The sequence below is a fragment of the Papio anubis genome, chromosome 2, assembly GCF_008728515.1.
Source record: "Papio anubis isolate 15944 chromosome 2, Panubis1.0, whole genome shotgun sequence".
Taxonomy (NCBI): domain Eukaryota; kingdom Metazoa; phylum Chordata; class Mammalia; order Primates; family Cercopithecidae; genus Papio; species Papio anubis.
In genome coordinates, this window is record NC_044977.1 from 47396675 (window position 1) to 47417750 (window position 21076).

At 41.9% G+C, this 21076-nt stretch overlaps 1 protein-coding gene and 1 long non-coding RNA gene across 3 annotated transcripts in view; one reads left to right on the plus strand and one right to left on the minus strand.

The window, feature by feature from the left end:
• Nucleotides 1-14291, minus strand: part of LOC116273730 — a 33582-nt gene extending 19291 nt beyond the window's left edge. The window contains exon 1 of the long non-coding RNA XR_004182080.1: nt 14204-14291. This is a non-coding gene — a long non-coding RNA (uncharacterized LOC116273730). The remainder of the gene's footprint in view (nt 1-14203) is intronic.
• The window catches only part of KBTBD12 (kelch repeat and BTB domain containing 12), a 76401-nt gene extending 56153 nt beyond the window's left edge, over nt 1-20248 (plus strand). Inside the window, exons 6-7 of one of the 2 annotated variants that reach the window (XM_009181374.4) lie at nt 16645-16827; nt 20073-20248. In XM_009181374.4, coding sequence (XP_009179638.2) covers nt 16645-16826 — 182 coding nt within the window. In that variant the 3' untranslated portion in view covers nt 16827; nt 20073-20248. Of the gene's footprint in view, nt 1-16644; nt 19126-20072 lie in introns of those variants that run through there. The other variant, XM_009181375.4, reaches the window with a different exon arrangement.
• Nucleotides 20249-21076: the final 828 nt, after the last annotated feature.

Genomic DNA, 21076 nt, shown 5'->3' on the forward strand with positions numbered 1-21076 from the left:
AGAGGGGAGAAGAGTAAGATGGGAAAGGAGGGGCACCAGAAGAGCAGAGTGACCTGACAGGTTACCACTGTGGGCCACTGGGGGTCAGTCCCACTGAGAAACTCTGGGGGGCAGTGTAGAACACACCTCGCAGCTGTCTCACCCAAAGTGTGAAGGATCTGGAGGTGTTCATCCTCAGACTAACTTCCTATCTGACCCCCTGGAGCTAAGAGAAAATCCTCAGGCAAAGAGTAGCAGATGGATGTAGTCAGCCTGTTCTGGAACAGGGATCACAGAGGAGATATGGCTGACATCTGGTATGTCAGCTGATACTTCTGACAGTCTCTTCTATGGCATCCTAACCACCCGCCTTTAAACAAAGAAGGCTTATTGCTTTTAACCAAGAAGATACACATGACATCAGGAGCACTGTATGGGTCAGCAAAGACAACTTCAGCTTGCAGTGATAGCAGGCTGTCATTGTCTCACCTTGCACCAGCTTCTTCTTACCACGTAGTCATTGGTTCTCCTTTTCCTAGAATGCATCCAAGAATAGGAACTCAGTCTGTGTGCTCTGTGCTAAGCTGACATGCAGATCTGTAGATCCCTAAAGTTTTCTATGTTTTATAAGTTTTTGCAAATTTGAAAAATTGACAGTGATTTGTTAGCGTGAGATAGAATTTTCTCTCTGAACTCTAGCAAGCTAGAAAAGGCTAAAGAGGTCTGCTCTTGGCTTTGGACTTTAGGCAGCATTGGACTTTAAGCCTGGCACTGGTTACTGCTGTTTGCAACATTGACATTACAGCGACCATGAGAGAATAGAATCTTGATGAACTCTTTTCTTGTTTAAACTTTTTATTTGAAATAATTTTAAACTTTCAGAAAAGTTACAAAAAAGAAGATGGTATAATGAATACACAGATTCATCTATTGCTAAAGTTTTTCCTCATTTGCATTATTTAACATTTGCTCAATCATAAAATACCCATACATATAGACAGATACATAATTTTGTTCTGACCATATGCGAGTAAGTTGCATACATCAGGCAATTTACACCTAATTACCCAGTGTATAGAATCTGAATATTTTCTTACATAAACACAGATAGCTAACAATTTTAGGAATTTTAACATTGATTCCATATTTTTATTTATTCTACTCTTAGTCTTCTGATTTTTTTCAGTTGACCTAGTAATGTTCTTTTTATAGCACCTTTTCTCTCCATGCCAGTCTAAGTATTGTGCTTGTTGACATGTCTTCTCAGTTTTCTTAAATCTGGAACAGTTTAACACATCTTTTTTTTTTTTTTTTTTTTGCTTTTTACAACATTAACATGTTTAATTAGCACAATTTCCCCCTTTTAGAATAAAATCTTCCTCTCTTGAGATCTATCCGATGTTTCTGGTGATTAAATTCAGTTTATACATTCCTGGCTGCAATATTACTTAACTGATATATGTCCATCTCAGGACATCACATCTGGAGGCAGACTGTGTCTTTCTGCTCCTTGCTGGCAAAGTTCATTTTAATTACCTAGTCAAGATATGATCTAATTTCATCATTGTATAGTTACTGTTTTTCCTTTGCAAATAGTAGAAAATGTGGAAGAGATCCCGTAAAACTATGCAGTTTACTTTTTGCACTTAAGTTGTCTCCCAGAAATCTTTTCCATGTTAAGTAGTAGAGGCTGTCCTTATTCATTTTTATGGGTGGATGCTGTTCCATCGTGTGTATGTATAACAGGACCTCTGTTCTTTTTGTGTGTGTTAGTTCGTTACACTTTTAATTAAGTTATTTTTTTAACTTTTAGTTTCAGGAGTACATGTGCAGGTTCGTTATCTAGGCAAATTGTGTGTCACAGGAGTTTGGTGTACAGATTATTTCATCATCCAGTTTCTTGATCCTCACCCTCCTCACCCTCCTCCCACACTCCACCCTTAAGTAGACCCCAGTGTCTATAGTTCCCTTCTTTGTGTCCATGTGTACTCAGTATTTAGCTCCCACTTATAAGTGAGAATATGCAGTATTTGGTTTTCTGTTCCTGTGTTAGTTCACTTAGGATAACGACCTCCAACTCCAACCATGTTGCTGCAAATGACATGATGTTGTTCCTTTTTATGACAGCATAGTATTCCATGGTGTCTACCACAGTTTCTTTATCTGGTCTACCATTGATAGCATTTAGGTTGATTCCAGGTCTTTGCTGCTGTGAATAGTTCTGTAGTGAGAATATACGTGCATGTGTCTTTATGGTAGAACGATTTATGTTCCTTTGGGTATATCCCCAATAATGGGATTGCTGGGTCGAATGATAGTTCTGTTTTAAGTTCTTTGAGAAAGTGCCAAACTGCTTTCCACAATGGCTGAACTAGTTTATATTCCCACCGGCAGTGTATAAGCATTCCTTTTTCTCTGCAAATTTGCCAGCATCTGTTATTTTTCACTTTTTAATAATAGCCATTATGACTGGTGTGAGATGGTAGATGGTATCTCATTGTGGTTTTAACTTGTCTTTCTCTAATGATTAGTGATATTAAGCATTTTTAATATGCTTGTTGGCTGTGCGTATGTCTTCTTTTGAAAAGTGTCTGTTTGTGTCCTTTGCCTACTTTTTAATGGGGTTGTTTTGGTTTTTGCTTGTTAATTTGCTTAAGTTCCTTATAGATTCTGGATATTAGACCTTTGTCAATGCCTACTTTGCAAATATTTTCTCCCATTCTGTAGGTCGTTTGTTAACTCTGTTGATAGTTTCTTTTGCTGTGCAGAAGCTCTTTAGTTTAATTATGTCCCATTTGTCAATTTTTATTTTAGTTGCAATTGCTTTTGGCATCTTTGTCATGAAATTTTTGCTGGAGTCTATGTTCAGAATGGTATTTCCTAGGTTATCATCCAGAGTTTTTATAGTTTTAGGCTATACATTTAAGTCTTTAATCCATCTTGAGTTGATTTTTGTATACGCTGTAAGGAAGAGGTCCAGTTTCAATATTCTGCATATGGCTAGCCAGCTATCCCAGCACAATTTATTGAATAGACAGTCCTTTCCCCATTGCTTCTTTTTGTCAACCTTGTTGAAGATCAGATGGTTGTAGGTGTGCAGCATTATTTCTGAGTTCTCTGTTCTGTTCCATTACAACTTCTGTTCTTTACCTTTTGCTGAGACAACATCCCAACATCTCTTTGGGTCAAAAACTAAGGCCATTCCCTGATTGTAACAACAGACTGGAATACTGGGCTCTAGTCAGCACACTCCACCCTGTCTGTCCCACTAAAGGCAACTAAACCTTCTGGCCAGATGCATCGAGCAGCAATCTGAGAACTCTGAAAAGTAAATGTTAGTGGGCAGATTGGGGAAGAAAGTCAGAACTTGAAATACCACCAAATCAACAATCATTGTCTCATTTTTTTCCTTGATATCTCCTGGCCTGAACTCAAAGACAGCCTGAAGCCTGGAACTTCAGACCAAGTATGGACAGAAACTCTAAGAAAACCCCTCCTTTTCTGTTCCAAGGAGGAAGAAAGAGGGCTCCCATGGGTCAGACAGAGTGGGGGAGGTTTTTTTCCTTTTTTCTTTTTTGCATTCTTTACCCCACCCCCTTCCCAAGCCCCCAGGCATTCCCAGGTGGTAGCAGCAACAGGGGCTGGGCTGGCCCCCTTTTCCCTGACCAGGGAAACTTTGATCCCAAGAGTCTGAGTAGAGTCCCCATTGCTTTTGCATCTTGGACCACTGGCCACGTCACCTTGGAGGCATGCATATTCATGGAAAGTGTGCAGCAGAAGAAAGAATCCAAAGCTCCAGCTCTTTAGCTCGAAGGCCAGGAAGGGGCATAAGGATGTTCCTGGAATCAGGAAAATGTGAGGAAGATTGCAGACAGAAGGGAGCTCAAGAAAGTGATCTCATAAAGTTGGATGTGAGCTCCTGGGCCACACACCCATGATTTAGCCCTAAACTGTCTACCAAAGCCTTTGAAAACTGAGCTGACATGGGAAACACAGCACACAGAAGGTAGCCAGGAACTTGTGGCCTACCCAACGGGGTCAGTTTTTGATTTTTTTGCTAATACAAATAAACAAAAAAATCAACATTTTCCGTAGGATTTAAACAAGACCTAGAATCATATGATATAATATTCAAAATGCCTAGCATATAATCCAAAATTACTTGACTTACCAGGAACCAAAAAAAATCAGATCATACAAGAGAGAAGACAATCAACAGATACCAACTCCAAGATGGCACAGATTTTGAAATAACTAGGCAGAGACTTTAAAGAAATCTCTAAGACTTAGTGCTCCAGGGATTAAGAGCGACCACTTTTGAAAGGGATATAGGCCAGGCGCGGTGGCTTACGCCTTTAATCCCAGCACTTTGGGAGGCCGAGATGGGCAGATCACCTGAGGTCAGGAGTTCGAGACTACCCTAGGCCAACATGGTGAAACCCCATCTCTACTAAAAACAAAAATTAGCCAGGCATGGTGGTGCACACCTATAGTCCCAGCTACTCAGGAGACTGAGGCAGGATAATCGCTTGAACCCGGGAGGTGGAGATTGCAGTGAGCCGAGATCACGCCATTGCACTCCAGCTTGGGCGACAGAGCAAGACTCCATCTAAAAAAAAAAAAAAAAAAAGGTATATAAAGTCTCAGTTTCAACAGAAAAATCAGTCTCAGCAGGAAATAGAAGTTATGTTTTTAAAAAAGAAAAAAACCAAATGGAAATTTTAGAACTGAAAAAGAAAATAACTGAGATTTTTAAATGGCTGAATGGACTCAATAGCACAATGGAGATGGCAGGGAAAAGCAAGCGCATTTGAAGACAGACAAACGAAAATTACCCAATCTAAATAACAAAGAGAAAAAAATTTAAAAAGTGAACATACCTCAGCGACAATACCAAAAAGTCTAATATTAATGTCATCATGTCCCAGAAGGAGAGGAGAAAGGGTGTGGGTGCATAAAAATATTTGAAGAAATAACGGCTGAAACTTGTCAAATTTGACGAAAGACATACATTTATAGATTTTAAAAGCCCACAAAACTAAAAAGAGAATAAACTTGGAAAAACCCACATACAAATACATTATAATCAACCAAAGATAAAGAAAACAATTTTTGAAAGAAGCCAGAGAAAAACAAAAGATAACAATGAGGGAACAATTATTAGAATGACTGAATTTCTCAAACCATGCAGGCCCGAAGGCTGTGGAACAGAATTTTTAAAGCATTAATTAAAAGAACTGTCTAGATTCTATATCCAGCAAAAATATCCTTCAGAATGAGGGCAAAATTAAGATAAGATATTCCTAGGTGAAGAAAAACTAAGATAATTTATTCTCAGCAGAACTACTCATAAAGAGAAAGCTAAAGAAATTCTTCAGATGGAAGGCAAATGATACCATAGAGAAACCTGGAACCTCAGGAGTCAAGGGAAAGAAACAGAAAAGACAAATACCTGGGAAAATATAAGGGACTGTTTTTCTTGTCTTCAATTCTCTAGAATACGTGTAACTGTTGATAGCAAAAATGTTCACATTTTCTAGTGATATTTTCAATGCATGTTTATGTTACATAGCAAGGGTCATTTCCTTGGACCATGTTTGTGACAACAATTACAACGTAGAGGGGGAGGGTAAGGGACTTACGTGGTGGAAAGAGTCACACGTTCCACTTGACGTGATAAAATGTTATACCAAAGTAGTCTGTTAAAAGTTAAGTATGTATATTATGCTTTGAACAACTACTATACAAACTCAAATTAAAATGGAATATTTAAAATACTCAAATAATCCAAAAAGAAGGCAGGAAAGAGAAAACAAAGGGAAAAAAAAATTTTTTTTTAAATGGAGTCTTGCTCTGTCATCCAAGCTGGAGTGCAGTGGTGCAATCTCGGCTCACTGCAACTTCTGCCTCCAGGTTCAAGCAATTCTCCTGTCTCAACTTCCCAAGTAGCTGGGATTACTGTGCCACCACCCCCGGTTAATTTTTGTATTTTTAGTAGAGACAGGGTTTCACCATGTTGGCCAGTCTGGTCTCGAACTTCTGACCTCGTAATCCACCCACCTTGGCCTCCCAAAGTGCAGGGATTACAGGCATGAACTACCGTGTCCAGCTGGGAAAAATTTTTTGAATAATAAAATAGTAGACCTAAGTCCAAATGTATTAATATTTATTAAATATAATGGTCTAACCCAAGGATTGGCAAATAATAGCTCACAGGTGAATTTTTATAAATAAAATATATAAATATATATTATATATAAAATATATAATATATTATATGATATATAAATATATAACATATAAATACATAATATATAAAAAATATATAATAAAATAAAATATTATTTAAAATAAATATTTTTATAAATAAAATTTTATTGGAAAACACCTACACCCATTCACTTGCATCTGGAGTCTAAACAAATTAATTAAAAGACAAAGATTGTTACAATGCATAAAGAAACCAGACCCAACTGTATACTGTCTACAAGAAATCAAATTTAATTAGAATGCCATAAGTAAGTTAAAAGTAGAAGTAGGGGAAAAGACATACCATGCATAAACTAATCAAAAGAACAATGGAGTGGCTGTATTAATATCAGGCAAAGTAAGTTACCAGGGGTAAGAAGGAACATTCCATGGTGATAAAATGATTAATTTGCTTAGAAGATATAGCCATGCTAAATATATCTGCACCTAACCAAAAGCCTCAATATACATGAAACTAAAACTGATAGAATGGAAAGGAGAAGAAATGAACAAACTCATATATATAGTTGGAGACTTCAATGTTCTTCTTTCATTAAACAATAGAATAAGTAGCCAGAAAACCAACAAGGTCATAGAAGAACTGAACACCACCACCAACCAACTGGATCTTATTGACATTCATAGAACACTTCATCCAGCAACAGCAGAATACATATTCTTTTCAACGGCACGCAGAATAGTCATCAAGATAGACCATATCTTAGTTATAAACCAAATCTTAAATTATTAAAAGAATTAAAACCACAAAAAAAAATGCCCCCTGACCATAATGGCATTAAACTTGAAATCAAATACAGAATGATAACAGGAAGATACTCAGAAATTAAACAACACATTTCCAATAATGTACGTGCCAAAGAGGAAGCTTCAAGGGAAATTAGAAAATATTTTGAACTAAGCAAAAACAAAAATAGAATAAAGGTCTCAAGTCAACAATCTGAGCTTCTACCATAAAAAACTCGATAAAAAAGAGAAACAAAGATCCAAAGCAAGTGAAGAAAGGATATAATAAAGATAACAGCAGAAATTAAAAACAAAGGAACAATTGAGAACATGAATGAGCCAGAAACTGTTTTTCCTAAAAATAAAAAATAAAAAAAATAAACCTCTAGCCAAACTGAAAATGACAAAAGTAGAAAAGACACAAATTGCCAATAATCAGGAATGAAAGAAATAATATTATTACAGACCTCACAGACATCAGCAGGCTAATAAGGGGAATCCTACAAACAACTCTATAGATAAATTTCACAGCTAAGATAAAATGGACAAATTCCTCAAAGCCATGAAGTACCAAAACTCACCTATGAAGAACAAATGATGTTGAAACATTTGGACCCCCATATGCAAAAAAAGAACCATAACCCATACCTCACAAAAACTAACTCGTAATGGATCTAAATATAACATAAAACTTTAAAAGTTCTAGAAGATAACACAGAAGAAAATCTTCATGACCTTAGATTAGGCAAATTGTTCTAACATGTGACACTGAAAGCATGATCCATAAAGGAAAATGGATAGATTGAACTTCATCAAAATGAAAAGTTTTTGCTGTGCAAAAGACAGTTGAGAATGAAAAGAATAACTGCAGACTCTGAAAAACTATTTGCAAACCACACGTCCAACAAACTTCTATCCAGAACATAGAAAGAATTCTCAAAACTCAGCAGTAAGGAAACAAACACAGGAATGAATAAATGGGCAAAAGATTTGAGCAGACGGTTCACTAAAGAAGATATATAGATGTGAAATAAGATGTTCAACAACATTAGTCATTAGAGAAATGCAAATTAAAATCCAATGACATATCACTACACAACTATTGAAATGGCTGTTTTTAATACAACATGAAGAGCTGATGAGAGTGTGGAGCAACAAAAACTCTCAGTTATTACCAGTTGGGAATGTGAAATGGTACAGCCACCCTGAAAAAGTTTCCAATTTCTTATGAAGTTAAAATATAGTTACCACATGACCCAGCACATGGTATTAGTATTTACCCAAGAAAAAAAACTTGTATTAACATGAAAACTGATACATGAATATTTACAATAGCTCTATTTATAATTGCCAATATTGAAAACAATCCAAATGTCCTTAAACAGATAAATGGATAAACAAACTGTGGTACAACCATACAATGGAATACTACTCAGCAGTAAAAAGGGACAGACTAATAAAACATCCACCATGTGGATGAATATCAGAGACACTGCTGAGTCGAAGAAGCCAGGCTCAAAAGTTTACATACGGTATTCTGTTTATATGGCTTTCTAGAAAAGGCAAAACTACAAGGACAGAGAATAGAGATTCTTGGAGGAATGAAACTGATTGTGATAGTGGCTACAGAAATCTACACATGTGTTAAACTCTGGCAACTCTAGACTCCCCAAAAAGTTAGTTTTACTGTATGTGAATTTTTAAAATAATAAAAAGCTGAGTGGACATACCCTCCTAGGTACTTAGAATGGCAGTTCCGGAATTTGTGTCTACATACATATGTGTAGGCTGAGCTTTTGAACCACACTGTTAGACTACCACACTCTTCCAAACTTGCTGATCAAGGGCCTAACCCTTTGTCATATAATTTCATCACATAGGCCTTCCACTTGTGGTTAAAGAAAACTTAATGCATTTTCTGAAAATGTCTAAGAACCATTTCCTGTTTTAACTCTTACATGTGACTTGATGCATAAAACACTCTATATGTCTTATAAATAAACCCAGAATAGTTAGAGTTCATTTCTAATCTATTACATGGAATATCAATTATCCCTTAATAAAAAGTGACTTTACATATCCATTTTTTTAATTTGATAGAAATATAAAATCTGTGATTAATTAAATTCATACACAGAGAATGTTGCTATGCAGCCTTTTATAATTATGCTTGTATACGCTAGAGAACAATAAAGAACTCTGCTCCTCTGTTCCACTTCTTTTGCAGGTAAGCAACTACATACATACAGACATTCATTTGTTTCTTTTTTTGCCCACTTGGCGGATGATCAGCCTCCTCCACTGACCAGGGCCATCTGCTGGTCATGCCCATTTGTGACAGTCATGATGCTCCCTTTTTTGTTTGAGTCAGGGGCTGTTAAATTGCCTCTTTCACTGACAGGTAGCTCCTTCACCACTAGAGAGGGTAGGTACCACCCCTTACTCAAAGACAAACCAACCAGCTGGGCTAGCCAAGTTAGCCTGGGGTCAGTTACTCACTGTATGGTTTATTATTTATTATTTATTCATACACCCACTCATGCAAGACAGAATGAGATTCAAGATGGCTTATCATAGGCCATCAAATCATCAACACAATAAGATCAAATACAACACACATAGCATCAAACACAGCCAGATAGAAATGATGAAGGGAAAATAAAGACAGAAAAAAAAGTTAAGCAAGACAGAGGTAAAGTTGGTATGCAAGTATGCCCTAAAGCTCTTATGCACTGGCCATATACAGACCACTAGTTTATCTCTGATCTCACGAGAGCCCAGAGCAAAAAGGAAAAGAATGTTCTGTTACAGATTTGCAGTATCCTCCAGGGAAGAACAAATCCCTTGTTAGAGGACACACATCTTTTAAACATGAGAGAAACTTCTCCCCATAGCCTCACATAGGGTAGTGGGAAATGTCCTCAATAATATTCCTAAAATAAATAAAATAGCAAGCTAGTATTTCACCAAAGAGCAAGTCAGAGGAAATCTACATGGGATGAAAAAGCACCCGATGGCTTCAGTTTTCTGATAGTCTGAGTTCAAGGATGAAATTTAAACTAAAGCGTTGTTTCTCAAACTTCCCCACTGAAGTACCTCCAGCAACAGAGAGCACCCCCTAAAAAGCATGAGGTGCGGCCCACGGCAGCCTACCATACACAGGGAATTTCTATGACGCCTTATTATTTACCTTAAGAAAACATGTCAATTTCTTATTTATTCCATAATGTATCTGTGCCTGTTTTCCTGTAAAACAGTGTTTTAAGTTGCTTACTATTGGGGTGGCAAGGTGCAGGAGAGTTTCCTGACTGCCCTAATGAGTGCTTTAAGTGTGCCTGTTTCTGGAAAGTTAACTGAATTGAGTGGCGCTAACACGGGTTCATCCTCCTGTTTCTTCTTCCTTGTTAGTGGATGATACCTCAAGAACCCAAACCCACATAAATAGGTGGCTACAAATACCAATCACTTTCTCCTAAAGTGATTTATTCTTACACCCACTCATGCAAGACAGAATGAGATTCAAGATGGCTTATCATGGGCCATCACATCATCAACATAGTAAGGTCAAATACAACACATATAGCATCAAGCACAGCCAGATAGAAATGAAAGTCAATCAGGAAACAAGATGAAAGGAAAATAAACACAGAAAAATAAGTTAAGCAAGACAGGGATAAAGTTGGTATGCTCTCCTAAAGTTGGCCTCCTCTCCTAAAGCAGAGCTTTAGGAACTCTGCTAGAGTGAAAATTTAGGAGAGCACCAAGAATGACCCCAAGAAGATGCACAAAGTCTTCAGGGTGAAATGTTGACATGTGTGTTCTTCCTGAGAGTTCACCTCTGGGGCCATAGGAGAGATCTGCCAACTAGCACAATCTCATTCACAGTTCAGAAAACTCACTGATGAGCTTCTTTACTTTGCATTAATGTGATGATTTTCATCCCTGTAAATAAGAGATTTCTAAGAAAGATGTGATATGTATACATGGTTTAAAAAAAAAAAGCCTCCCTAATAAACACTGAAACAAACAAATTAATGCAGAAAATCCATCTATTCTGAAAATTTAAAAGGTCCACCCTGCGTTAATTTGAATAAGGACACTGAAAGCCTTCATTCAACTAAAACAAAACAAAGCAAAACCCAGCCATGGCAATGGTAAAAGATGCACTCCAAGACGTGCAGTGAATGAGATGGGAAAGGCTACTTCACCTGGGTGGGAAGATAATTGAGAAGATGTCACAATTGTACCAGACACCTGTCATTGTTTGGGCCATCCATTGTCCAAGCCCTCTCCCTTCACAGTGGATGCAGTGCCCTGCTCCCACTGGAAGGCCAGGAGCGGGGCCTTCCTCAGCTACCCTCTGACAGACAGTACCAGTGTTGTGCCAAGCAGCTTCTCACTCCAGGAGCCAGAGGGGTCAGCAGTGTGTCCCGCAGTTGTGCCCACCAGCTGCAGCAGGCAGTGTGAAGGAACAGTGGTGGCTCTCTGGCCAGATTGGGCCTCTAGCTCTCCTCAGTCTGGAGAACTGCATTCTTTCCAACAAATCCCCATTTTGCTAAAGCCGGCCAACATTGGTTTCTGTTGTTGCTACCAAGAACTCTGAAATAACAGGCATGACCCCTTGTGCATTTAACACACAACTTTAAAACATATAAAGCAGAAACTATTGGAAACAGTCATGTAAATGGATAAATCCACAAAATTTGCATGGACTTTTTCAGAAATCCATGGATCTAATTGATTTTTTAAAGCTAAAGCAAAAAGAGATCCAGAACTAAGCTGCCCAACACAGCACAATGGTCAGCAGCCACTTACATCTATCTGAATTTCAACTTAAGCTAATTCAAATTAAATAAGATGGAAAAATCACTTCTCAGTCTCACTAGCCACATTTCAAATTACTCCACACCACATATGGGCAGTGGTTACTCTATTGGACAGCACAGATTACAGAACATTTCCCTCATCACAGTGAGTTCTCTTGGACAGCACTGGTATCAAGGATTTAAATAGCATAATTAGCAACTTAAATGTCATAGAAATATAGAAACTTATGCCAAGCAAACAAAACCTATACCTTCCTTTTAAATACTTATAGAACACATACATTGACTAACCATAAATTACAGCAAAGAGGCCAGGCATGGTGGCTCACGCCTGTAATCCCAGCACTTTGGGTGGCTGAGACGGGCGAATCGCCTGAGGTCAGGAGTTCGAGACCAGCCTGACCAACATGGAGAAACCCCCGTCTCTACTAAAAATACAAAATTAGCCGGGTGTGGTGGCACATGCCTATAATCCCAACTACTAGGGAGGCTGAGGCAGGAGAATTGCTTGAACCTGGGAGGCGGAGGTTGCAGTGAGCCGAGATCAAACCATTGTACTCCAGCCTGGGCAACAAGAGCGAAACTCCGTCTCAAAAAACAACAACAAAAAATTAGGACAAAGGAAAATCTCAATATATTTCCCAAAATAGAAGTTATAGAAGCAATATGTGCTGTCCATAATGCAGTTAAATTAGAAGCATTCAGTGAAAGGGTAGTCAAGTGCACATGCGTGTACTAACACATACACGCAGCTGGAGAGGTTAAAACATTTTCCTAAATAAGTCTTGGGTTAAAGCAGAACTTAGGCCTGAGATTGCAAACTATGGAGAAATTTGAACTGCACCAGAAATCTTCTAAAAAGAGGCACTCTTTTTTAGGAGAAATTTATAGCCTTAAGTGCACATGTTAGAAGACATTGAAATATGAAAAAAAAGGAACTAAGCATCCATTTCAAGAAGATAGAACAAGAGAAGATAAAACAAGCTTGGTTCAAATTAATCTGTCTCTAGCACATTTCAAAGTTTTTGGTTTGAGGTAAGAGGTCTAACAGAATTCCCTAGTTTTGGCATTGCTAGTGTAATCATTGGGTTACTTTATTTAATTTATTTTTTATTTTTTTGAGATGGAGTCTCGCTCTGTCGCACAGGCTGGAATGCAGTGGTGCAATCTCAGCTCATTGCAACCTCTACCTCCTGGATTCAAGTAATTCTCCTGCCTCAGCCTCCCAAGTAGCTGGGACTACAGTTTGGCGCCCCCACACCCAGCTAATTTTTGTATTTTTAGTAGAGGCGGGGTTTCACCATGTTGGCCAGGCTGGTCTTGACGCTCCTGACCTCAAGTGATCCGCCCACCTTGGCCTCCCAAAGTGCTGGGATTAGAAGCGTGAGCCACCATGCCCGGCCAAGTGTAGTTGTCTTTGATTGGATTATAATTCCATCCATAAACTACCCCTCTGTGGCCAGGAGGAATGCAGTACTCTGAGTCAGCCAATGGGTTATTTTAAATAAATTACACTGAAAGACATAAAACATTTCTCCCACTCCCAAAATTGAGAAATATATCATGCTGCATGATTAGAAAACTGTTAAGATGTTACCTTTCCCAATCTGATTTATAAATTTAATAAAAATCCAATCAAAATCATACAAATTCTGTTTTAGATTTTTGGTTGGTTTTTACTTTTAGAAATTTCACATTATATACCAAATTAGAAAGAATAATACAATTAAGCCAATCTGACCACACCAATTTCAACAATTTTGCTGTTCTTATTTCCAAACGTACTTTTTTTTTCTTCTTTTTACTTTTCTTTACTGGAGTACTTTAAAACAAATCTAATAATCAGGTCATTTTATCAAAAAATACATTAATATCCATCTCTAACTGGATGGATATTTTAATATATCTACTGTGCGAAATTCACACCTATGCACATAATCCCTTACTATTGTCTGATATACATCCCAGATTCTAGACTTTCTAAGACAGCTTGTTCCATGTGCTTCTTCAGAGCCTGCTTCTGCCACGTATCAGTTGTCAATCCTGAGGCAAGTTAACTGGCTTTTCTGGACCTGTTACCTTTTCTACAAAATGGAGAAAATAATAAATCCTTCGCAGATGATTGTTCAAAAGACTAAATGAGATCATACATTTAAAGCACCTAATACTATCCAATAAAATAGTCATTATTATTAACTTAACAGATTCTGATATAAATAGAATTGCTTCTAAAAACAATTTATCCCACTTTTGATGTTGCTGAGATTGGTTAGTGGGTTCAAGTATATTTGGGGATTGGGGATTTATTTCATTAGGTTTTGGAGGAAACAAATTCTGTAATCCAGTGTCCTGCCAGTTTTCCTCAAAAGTTCCCACTTTTTCTCCAGCATGTTTGTGATACATACCCAGGTGTGAGAAAGATCGTCTTTTTGGCCAGGCACGGTGGTTCATGCTTGTAATCCCAGCACTTTGGGAGGCTGAGGCAGGCGGTTCACAAGGTCAGGAGATTGAGACCATCCTGGCCAACATGGTGAAACCCCGTCTGTAATAAAAATACAAAAATGAGCTGGGAGTGGTGGCAGGTGCCTGCAAATATGTGGAAGGGTTGAATAACAAGGCCTAATGAACACGTGGAACACCACAGCTAACAGCTACAGGATATGCATCCTTTATGAGCACACGCAGACCATTTTCAAAAATTGACTTCCACATGCTGAAACCAGGCTGGGTACTTTACACACATTATGTTCTTTAGTTATCATAAAATTGTTAAATAGGCATCCAAGCTGGGAATCTTCCGTTTGTCCCTCCACACTCACCCGCTACCCTTCCCCACCTCTCGCTGTGTCCTTCCAGGATGGCCTCTACAGACAGCATTAACGGTTCCTTTCCTCTCTGGCTTCTGGTTGGTTCAGTTAGCAGGAGGAAAGAGCAGGAAATTATCAGGTGAAAAGAAAGGAGAGTCAGGGTATATTGTAAACATTTAAAATTTTATGTAGATTGTGATGCTTTGACATCTTAAGAGACCTTTCTGCTTGGGGAATGATTGCCCCCAGGCTGGACAGTCCTTAAGGACAAGAAAGGGCTCTGCCTAGAGCACGTCTTTGCTGTGCACACGAGCCAGCCCAGAGCCACACCTCCTCTGTCTGGCCCCAACACCCTGAGAGACAGTGTGCCTCTGCCTTAGTCATCCCAGGGCCAGGCACCAGGTAACCAGAGACCACTCCTGTCCCACACCCACTGAAATTATTCAAATGAGCCAGCCCTAAGGTGTCCACTCTCCCCTGCCTGGACTCTCACCTTCCCCTCACTCCTGTCTTCTGCCTCCTGCCTCTGGGATCTGTGAGGATGAGAAACCTTGCTTTCCTGAGCCTCTCCCTTGCCTGCACCTGACTTTCACATAAAAAGAGAAAAAATGCAGGGTATTTGCCCTCCCTGCTGCCTCCCTGCTGAGGATGGCTATGTCCGTCTTTCTCTGCCCAAGCCAGGTGCTGCTCCCCAGACAGGTCCCCTGTTGCAGCTCCAGTGCTCACTCCCTCCCTCGCCTTCCAGGTCTAGGGACAGTGACAGCTCCTTGCTGTGATTAGTCCTGGGTACTGTGCCATCCCCCATGGGCCTTCCTAAGCCCTGCTCACAGTGTTCTAAAGGTCCCTTGACTGAACCGTTCATGTTGCCCAGGTGGAGTGTGCTGTGTTTCCACAGGACCCCAGCTGACAGCGTCTCTATCTCAAACACAAGCTCGGAGGGCAGCGCTAGCCCAGGACCACATGACTCCAGCCACGCCTCCTCTATGGGGGTGGAAATAGGGCAGTTTCAACCCTTGTTCGCATCATTGCTAATCATTTGTATGGCATTGGAACACTTTTTCATCTGGAGACAACGGCATGCCCCATCAGAACTTCTTGAATACTTTTTGACTGAATTGTGAACGTGGCCTTTCTTCATTTCTTAGAAGTCAGGAACACTGTCTTCCATTTAAAGTATCTTTATTCAGTTGTTAATTAATTTTTGGTGCTTACGTCCTGCTGTGATTTGAGTTTGTTCTCTCTGAAACTCATGTTGAAATTTGGTCCCCGGTGTGGCGGTGGGAGGTGTCTGGTCATGGATCCCTCATGAATAGATTAATGCCCTCCCTTGGGGGTGAACTTGGGCTCTCATAAGAATGGATTAGTTCCTGGGAGAGGGGCTGTTAAAAACAGTCTGGCGGCCGGGCGAGGTGGCTCACGCCTGTAATCCCAGCACTTTGGGAGGCCAAGGCAGGCAGATCACAAGGTCAGGAGTTTGAGACCAGCCTGATCAACATCATGAAACCCCGCCTCTACTAAAACTACAAAAATTAGCCAGGCATGGTGGCACGTGCCTATAATCCCAGCTACTCAGGAGGCTGAGGCAAGAGAATTGCTTGAACCCAGGAGGCAGAGGTTGCAGTGAGCAAGATTGTGCCAGTGCACTCTAGCCTGGGTGACAGAACAAGACTCCATCTCAAAAAAAACAAAAAAAAACAAAAAAAAACAGTCTGGCTTTCTTGGTTTCTCTCTTTTACTCCTTCCCTGTCCCAGTGACCTCTTTGCAAACACCCACTCCCCTTCCATTTTCTGCCATGAGTTGAAACAGCCAAGGCACCCGCCAGATGCAGATCCCCAGTCTTGAACTTTCCTGCCACCAGAATTGTGAGCCAAATAAATGTCTTTTCTTGATAAACTACCCAGTCCTAGGTATTCTGTTACAGTAACAGCAAGTGGACTAAGACATTGCCTTTTGGAGGAAGTTACTCAGTATGGTGCTGATGGCCTCTGAATTTAATACCCACATAAGACTTTTGTCTTCCCACTTTGCTGTTTTTCAGATCGCCATGAGGTTATCTCCAAAGAAATATTGGAACTGGACCCATGGGAAAACCAGTGGAATGTTGTAGCCATCAACGTCCTCATGCATGACAGCTATGATGTCTGCCTGGTGGCCAGGATGAATCCCCGAGACCTCATCCCCCCGCCTTCAGATTTGGTGGAAGAAGGCAATGAGCACTGAGGTGACCTTGCTGGAGGACCTCCCGCTGTGTCTGCAAACAAGGCCTTCAGAACGGAGAGGGCCCACAGCATCTCTGTCATGCCAGTCATATGCACTGCATGCGTAGTGGCCTGTGTGTGAAGAAGCAGTGTGTGCTGGGCACTGGGCAGGGAGCATGGGGAGTCTCCCTTCAGGGACTTCCCAGTCTGATAGGGTAAATGAGACACTACAAGGAAGAGGTGATGATGGCCACAGGAGGGGCACAGGGCCACAGGAGGGCAACAGATGGAGGCTCTCACTCTGCTGGGGACTCACAAACAGCATTGCCAAGGAGCAGACCTTTGACTGGGGCCCCAAAAGGATGAGGAGGAAGCGGTCCCATGGGGGCAGTCGATGATGAGTTCATGGCAACAGCCGAGCAAGGGCCCAGATATGGAAAGCTCGTACCTGTCTGCAGCACCCTGGCTGGGCCAGATTGCCTGGGACACAGGGTTTGCGGTCAAGGCTGGAAAAATAGGTTGTAGCTAGATGACCAATGCCTGAAAGAATGAGGAGTTGGACCTGGTCTGTAAGCCAGGGAGCTGTCTCAAAATAGGGAGTTAAAGGAGACTTCTCTCTGTGCTCTGTTCCAGCTTCAGTCTTATAAACACTGGCCATTCTCCTTCAGAATCTCCTTCTACTGAAGCAATGCCACCCAGCCCAGCGCTAGCTGTGCTACCAGCCCCTAACAGCCGAGACACTCAAGCCAGACCACAGTGGCCAGAGAATCCTGCCCTGGGCTGACTCTGTCCGGGACGGGAATGTGGGGTTTTCTGTCCACTCCAGGTGGAGCCTGGTCCACTCCGGGGCTGGCAGGGGGTGTCCTGGAGTGGGCTTACCCAGGCTGCCTTTGTCCACCTCTCAGACACATACGACCTTCTGTAGGGTAGTCCTGGCTGAACAGGACTGGCCCAAGCCACCCAAGCCAGGGACACAGCAGGCTCTGGTTGAGGACAGGGGAAGTAGCATCTCCTCCAGCTGCTGCCACCCCTGTGGCCCGGCTTGTGCAATAAAGATGGAGCCACCCACTTCAGCCCACAATTGAGCATAATCAGAAGACAGTCACTCCCAAAATATATGTTAGAAACAACATTTAAATGACACATGGGAAGTCCGTCTATCTTACTTCCCATCTCTAATTCTGGAAGCACAGTGGAGTCAATGAGTGCATCTTCATAGCTGTTCTTCAGCAACTTCTCCAAAAAGTTTCACATTGTACAAGGCTCTTTTGGAAGCAGGAGTGGTCAGTAAATTCAGAGAGAGACAAACCCTAAGTAGAGACAGCTTTGTTTGGTGCTGAGCTGTGTGACTGTGATGACCGCTAGCCTGTGCCCCCAGGTTCCAGCTGCCCACCAGGCAGGACAAGCAGGTCTTGCCAAAACTGGAGGCTGTTGGAAACCTATTTCTGCCACCAAGGAGAGGGACCAGGAGACCCAGCGTAGGTTGGCCCCAAGTAGGCTCGACTCTGGGAGGGTGGGGGCCCCGCCTTTCTCTTCACACTTGTGCCCCAAGTGCACTCACAGTACCTGGCATATGGGTGACATTTTGGATGGCCAGCATGGGGCAGTGTTTCTCAGCCAGAGGGCCTGGGCCCCGAGCATGTCCAGGAATCTGAGTTAAAGTGAGCTTACTCTTTCCCCAGTGGATGGTCATGATTGATCTGTGCGTTCTTTTTCTTGATACAAAGATGTTCCTCCTAGCTGCTGTGTTGGCTGTTGGCGCCCAGGGTTGAGGATGGCCTCCGCAGGGCCTCCACTTCCCTGCATTCCTCTTCACAGAGTCACTGGGCCTACTCCACCTGCTAGAACAGTCCAGAAAGCTGCCGCATCTCCCTGGCTCGAGGAGGCCTTGTTGGCACGTCATGGCACATCTCCTAGATGTTCAAGATCTGGGCTCCAGCCCCAGCTCTGCTAGTTAGCTAACCATGTGAACTCGGGCAAGATGACCTTTCTAAAGCCTCGTTTCCCTCATATGCAGATTTGAAGGAAAATATTAATACATACTTTATAGGGTTGGTGTGAGGATTGAGTAAGTGCTGAGCAAAGTGTCTGTGAAATCCTGAAATAAGAAGCATGTTTTAGCTGCTATTATTATCATCACTGTCATTATCATTGCAGTCAGCACTTCCCAAAGTAAGGTGCCCAAAACAGACTCAGTGCTTTAGTGCAGTCCCTTGGGATTTAGGGGCAGATGTGCATATGGCTTGAGATGGTTCTTTTTTTCTTTCTTTCTTTCTTTTTTTTTTTTTTTTTTTTTGATGGAGTCTCTCTCTGTCACCAGGCTGGAGTGCAGTAGCACGATCTCGGCCCACTGCAACTTCCACCTGCTGGGTTCAAGTGATTCTCCTGCCTCAACCTCCAAAGTAGCTGGGACTACGGGCACCCACCACCACGCCCAGCTAATTTTTATATTTTTAGTAGAGACAGGGTTTCACCATGTTGAGCAGGATGGTCTCGATCTCTTGACCTCGTAATCTGCCTGCCTCGACCTCCCAAAGTGCTGGGATTACAGGTGTGAGCCCCTGTGCCCGGCTGAGATGGTTCTTAATTTCCCATACCCTGTTGCTTGGCTCCTCCAGTTGGCAGCTGAGAGTCAAGCAAGGGTTTACTCAGATCTGAGGCCCCTAATGTCCTCAATGGACACATTCAGAGCCCTGCGGCAGCTTAGCAGAGACACCTGAGGGTCACACTGGGTGAGACCATCACCCGCCTGTGGGAGGCAAGATAAATGGGTAAACACCATTCCTGTCGAATGCGAGGTCTGGGCAGTGTCCCAGTGGAGCTTTCCAGAGAGTGCTGAGGGAGGACCGAGAAGGGGCATGACCTCTGCTGGAGCCAGGATCGCAGTGACCAGGAGCTGGCTTAGCACTGAAGGGAGGCAGGCATCCAGGGCAGGATTTCTCAAACTTCTTCTGAGGAATCCCTGAGGTTGAAACTGGTGCTTCACAGATTTCAGATGTCTGATCTTGATTTTTCTTTGATTCCATACAACAGATTGCTTGCCTGGGTTAGTGCCTATTTTAAGTTCTTGGTGCTTCTTGTCTGACTTCTGTATTTGCAGTTAAAAACAACATGACCCTCCCCACCTGCAGCCAGATACCGTTAGAAATTCAACTTTGAAATATATTCCCATCACTCCTATTTTCACTTTAATAGAAGGCTGTTGCAGTACTGCACGATGGGCTCTTATAAAACTTCTACTATCTGCTAATTCTTATCTTTGTGACAGGATTGTCTGACACTGAGCAAGGAAACACAATAAGGAAGTAATTGGGATGCTAGACTGGCAGAAGCCTGCAGCTGTCAACCCAGTGTGTTCAACACGGTGGCATTGTTCTCCCTGACTTCATAATGAGCAAATGCTTCACATTTGAACTTACAGAATAAATTTTTACTAATAAAAGATCACTTTCATTTTGTTTTTCACATTGCAGTCCAGGAGATGTTGAGGGTCCCTTGAGTTGGGGAGTGGCAGCGAGGGGACAAGCAGCAGCAGGCCCGGGGCAGGGCCGTGAGATGGCTGGGGCAGCAGGGGCATCCCCAGGGTGCTGCACAAGAGGGCAGCCAGGAAACTGGGGAGAGGCTGGGCACGGTGGCTCATGCCTGTAATCCCAACACTTTGGGACGCCTAGGCAGACGGATCACCTGAGGTCAGGAGTTCGAGACCAGCCAGACCAACATGATGAAACCCTGTCTCTAGTAAAAATACAAAAATTAGCCGGGTGTGGTGGTGCACACCTGTAATCCCAGCTACTTGGAAGGCTGAGGCAGAAGAATCACTTGAACCCAGGAGGCAGAGGTTGCAGTGAGCTGAGACCCCACCATTGCACTCCAGCAACAGGAATAAAAACTCCATCTAAAAAAAAAAATCAAAAAGGTAGACACCATTCACAAAAGACCTGGAGGCCACACCAAGAGTTGGGTCTTTACACCCTAGCAACACGGTCTCAGGCAAGGACGTCTTCTAAGAACATCATCCACAGCCCAGAGCCACTGAGCAGGGTGGAGCAGGCCCGGCAGCCTGGCGAGACGTGTACTGGGGGCCAAGGTAGGGGGAGGCTGGGCAAACCTGAGCAGTGAGATCAGAACAACAGTGTGGGTTGGGTGCAGCCCAGGATGGAGGATGTCTGTGTTTGCTGTCAGATTCAGAGAGCAGGGACAGGCCAGAATTTTGTTCAGAAAAGAATGGCCAGTCGGCCAAAATCAAAGACCAGAAAATCTTTCAGGGAGTAC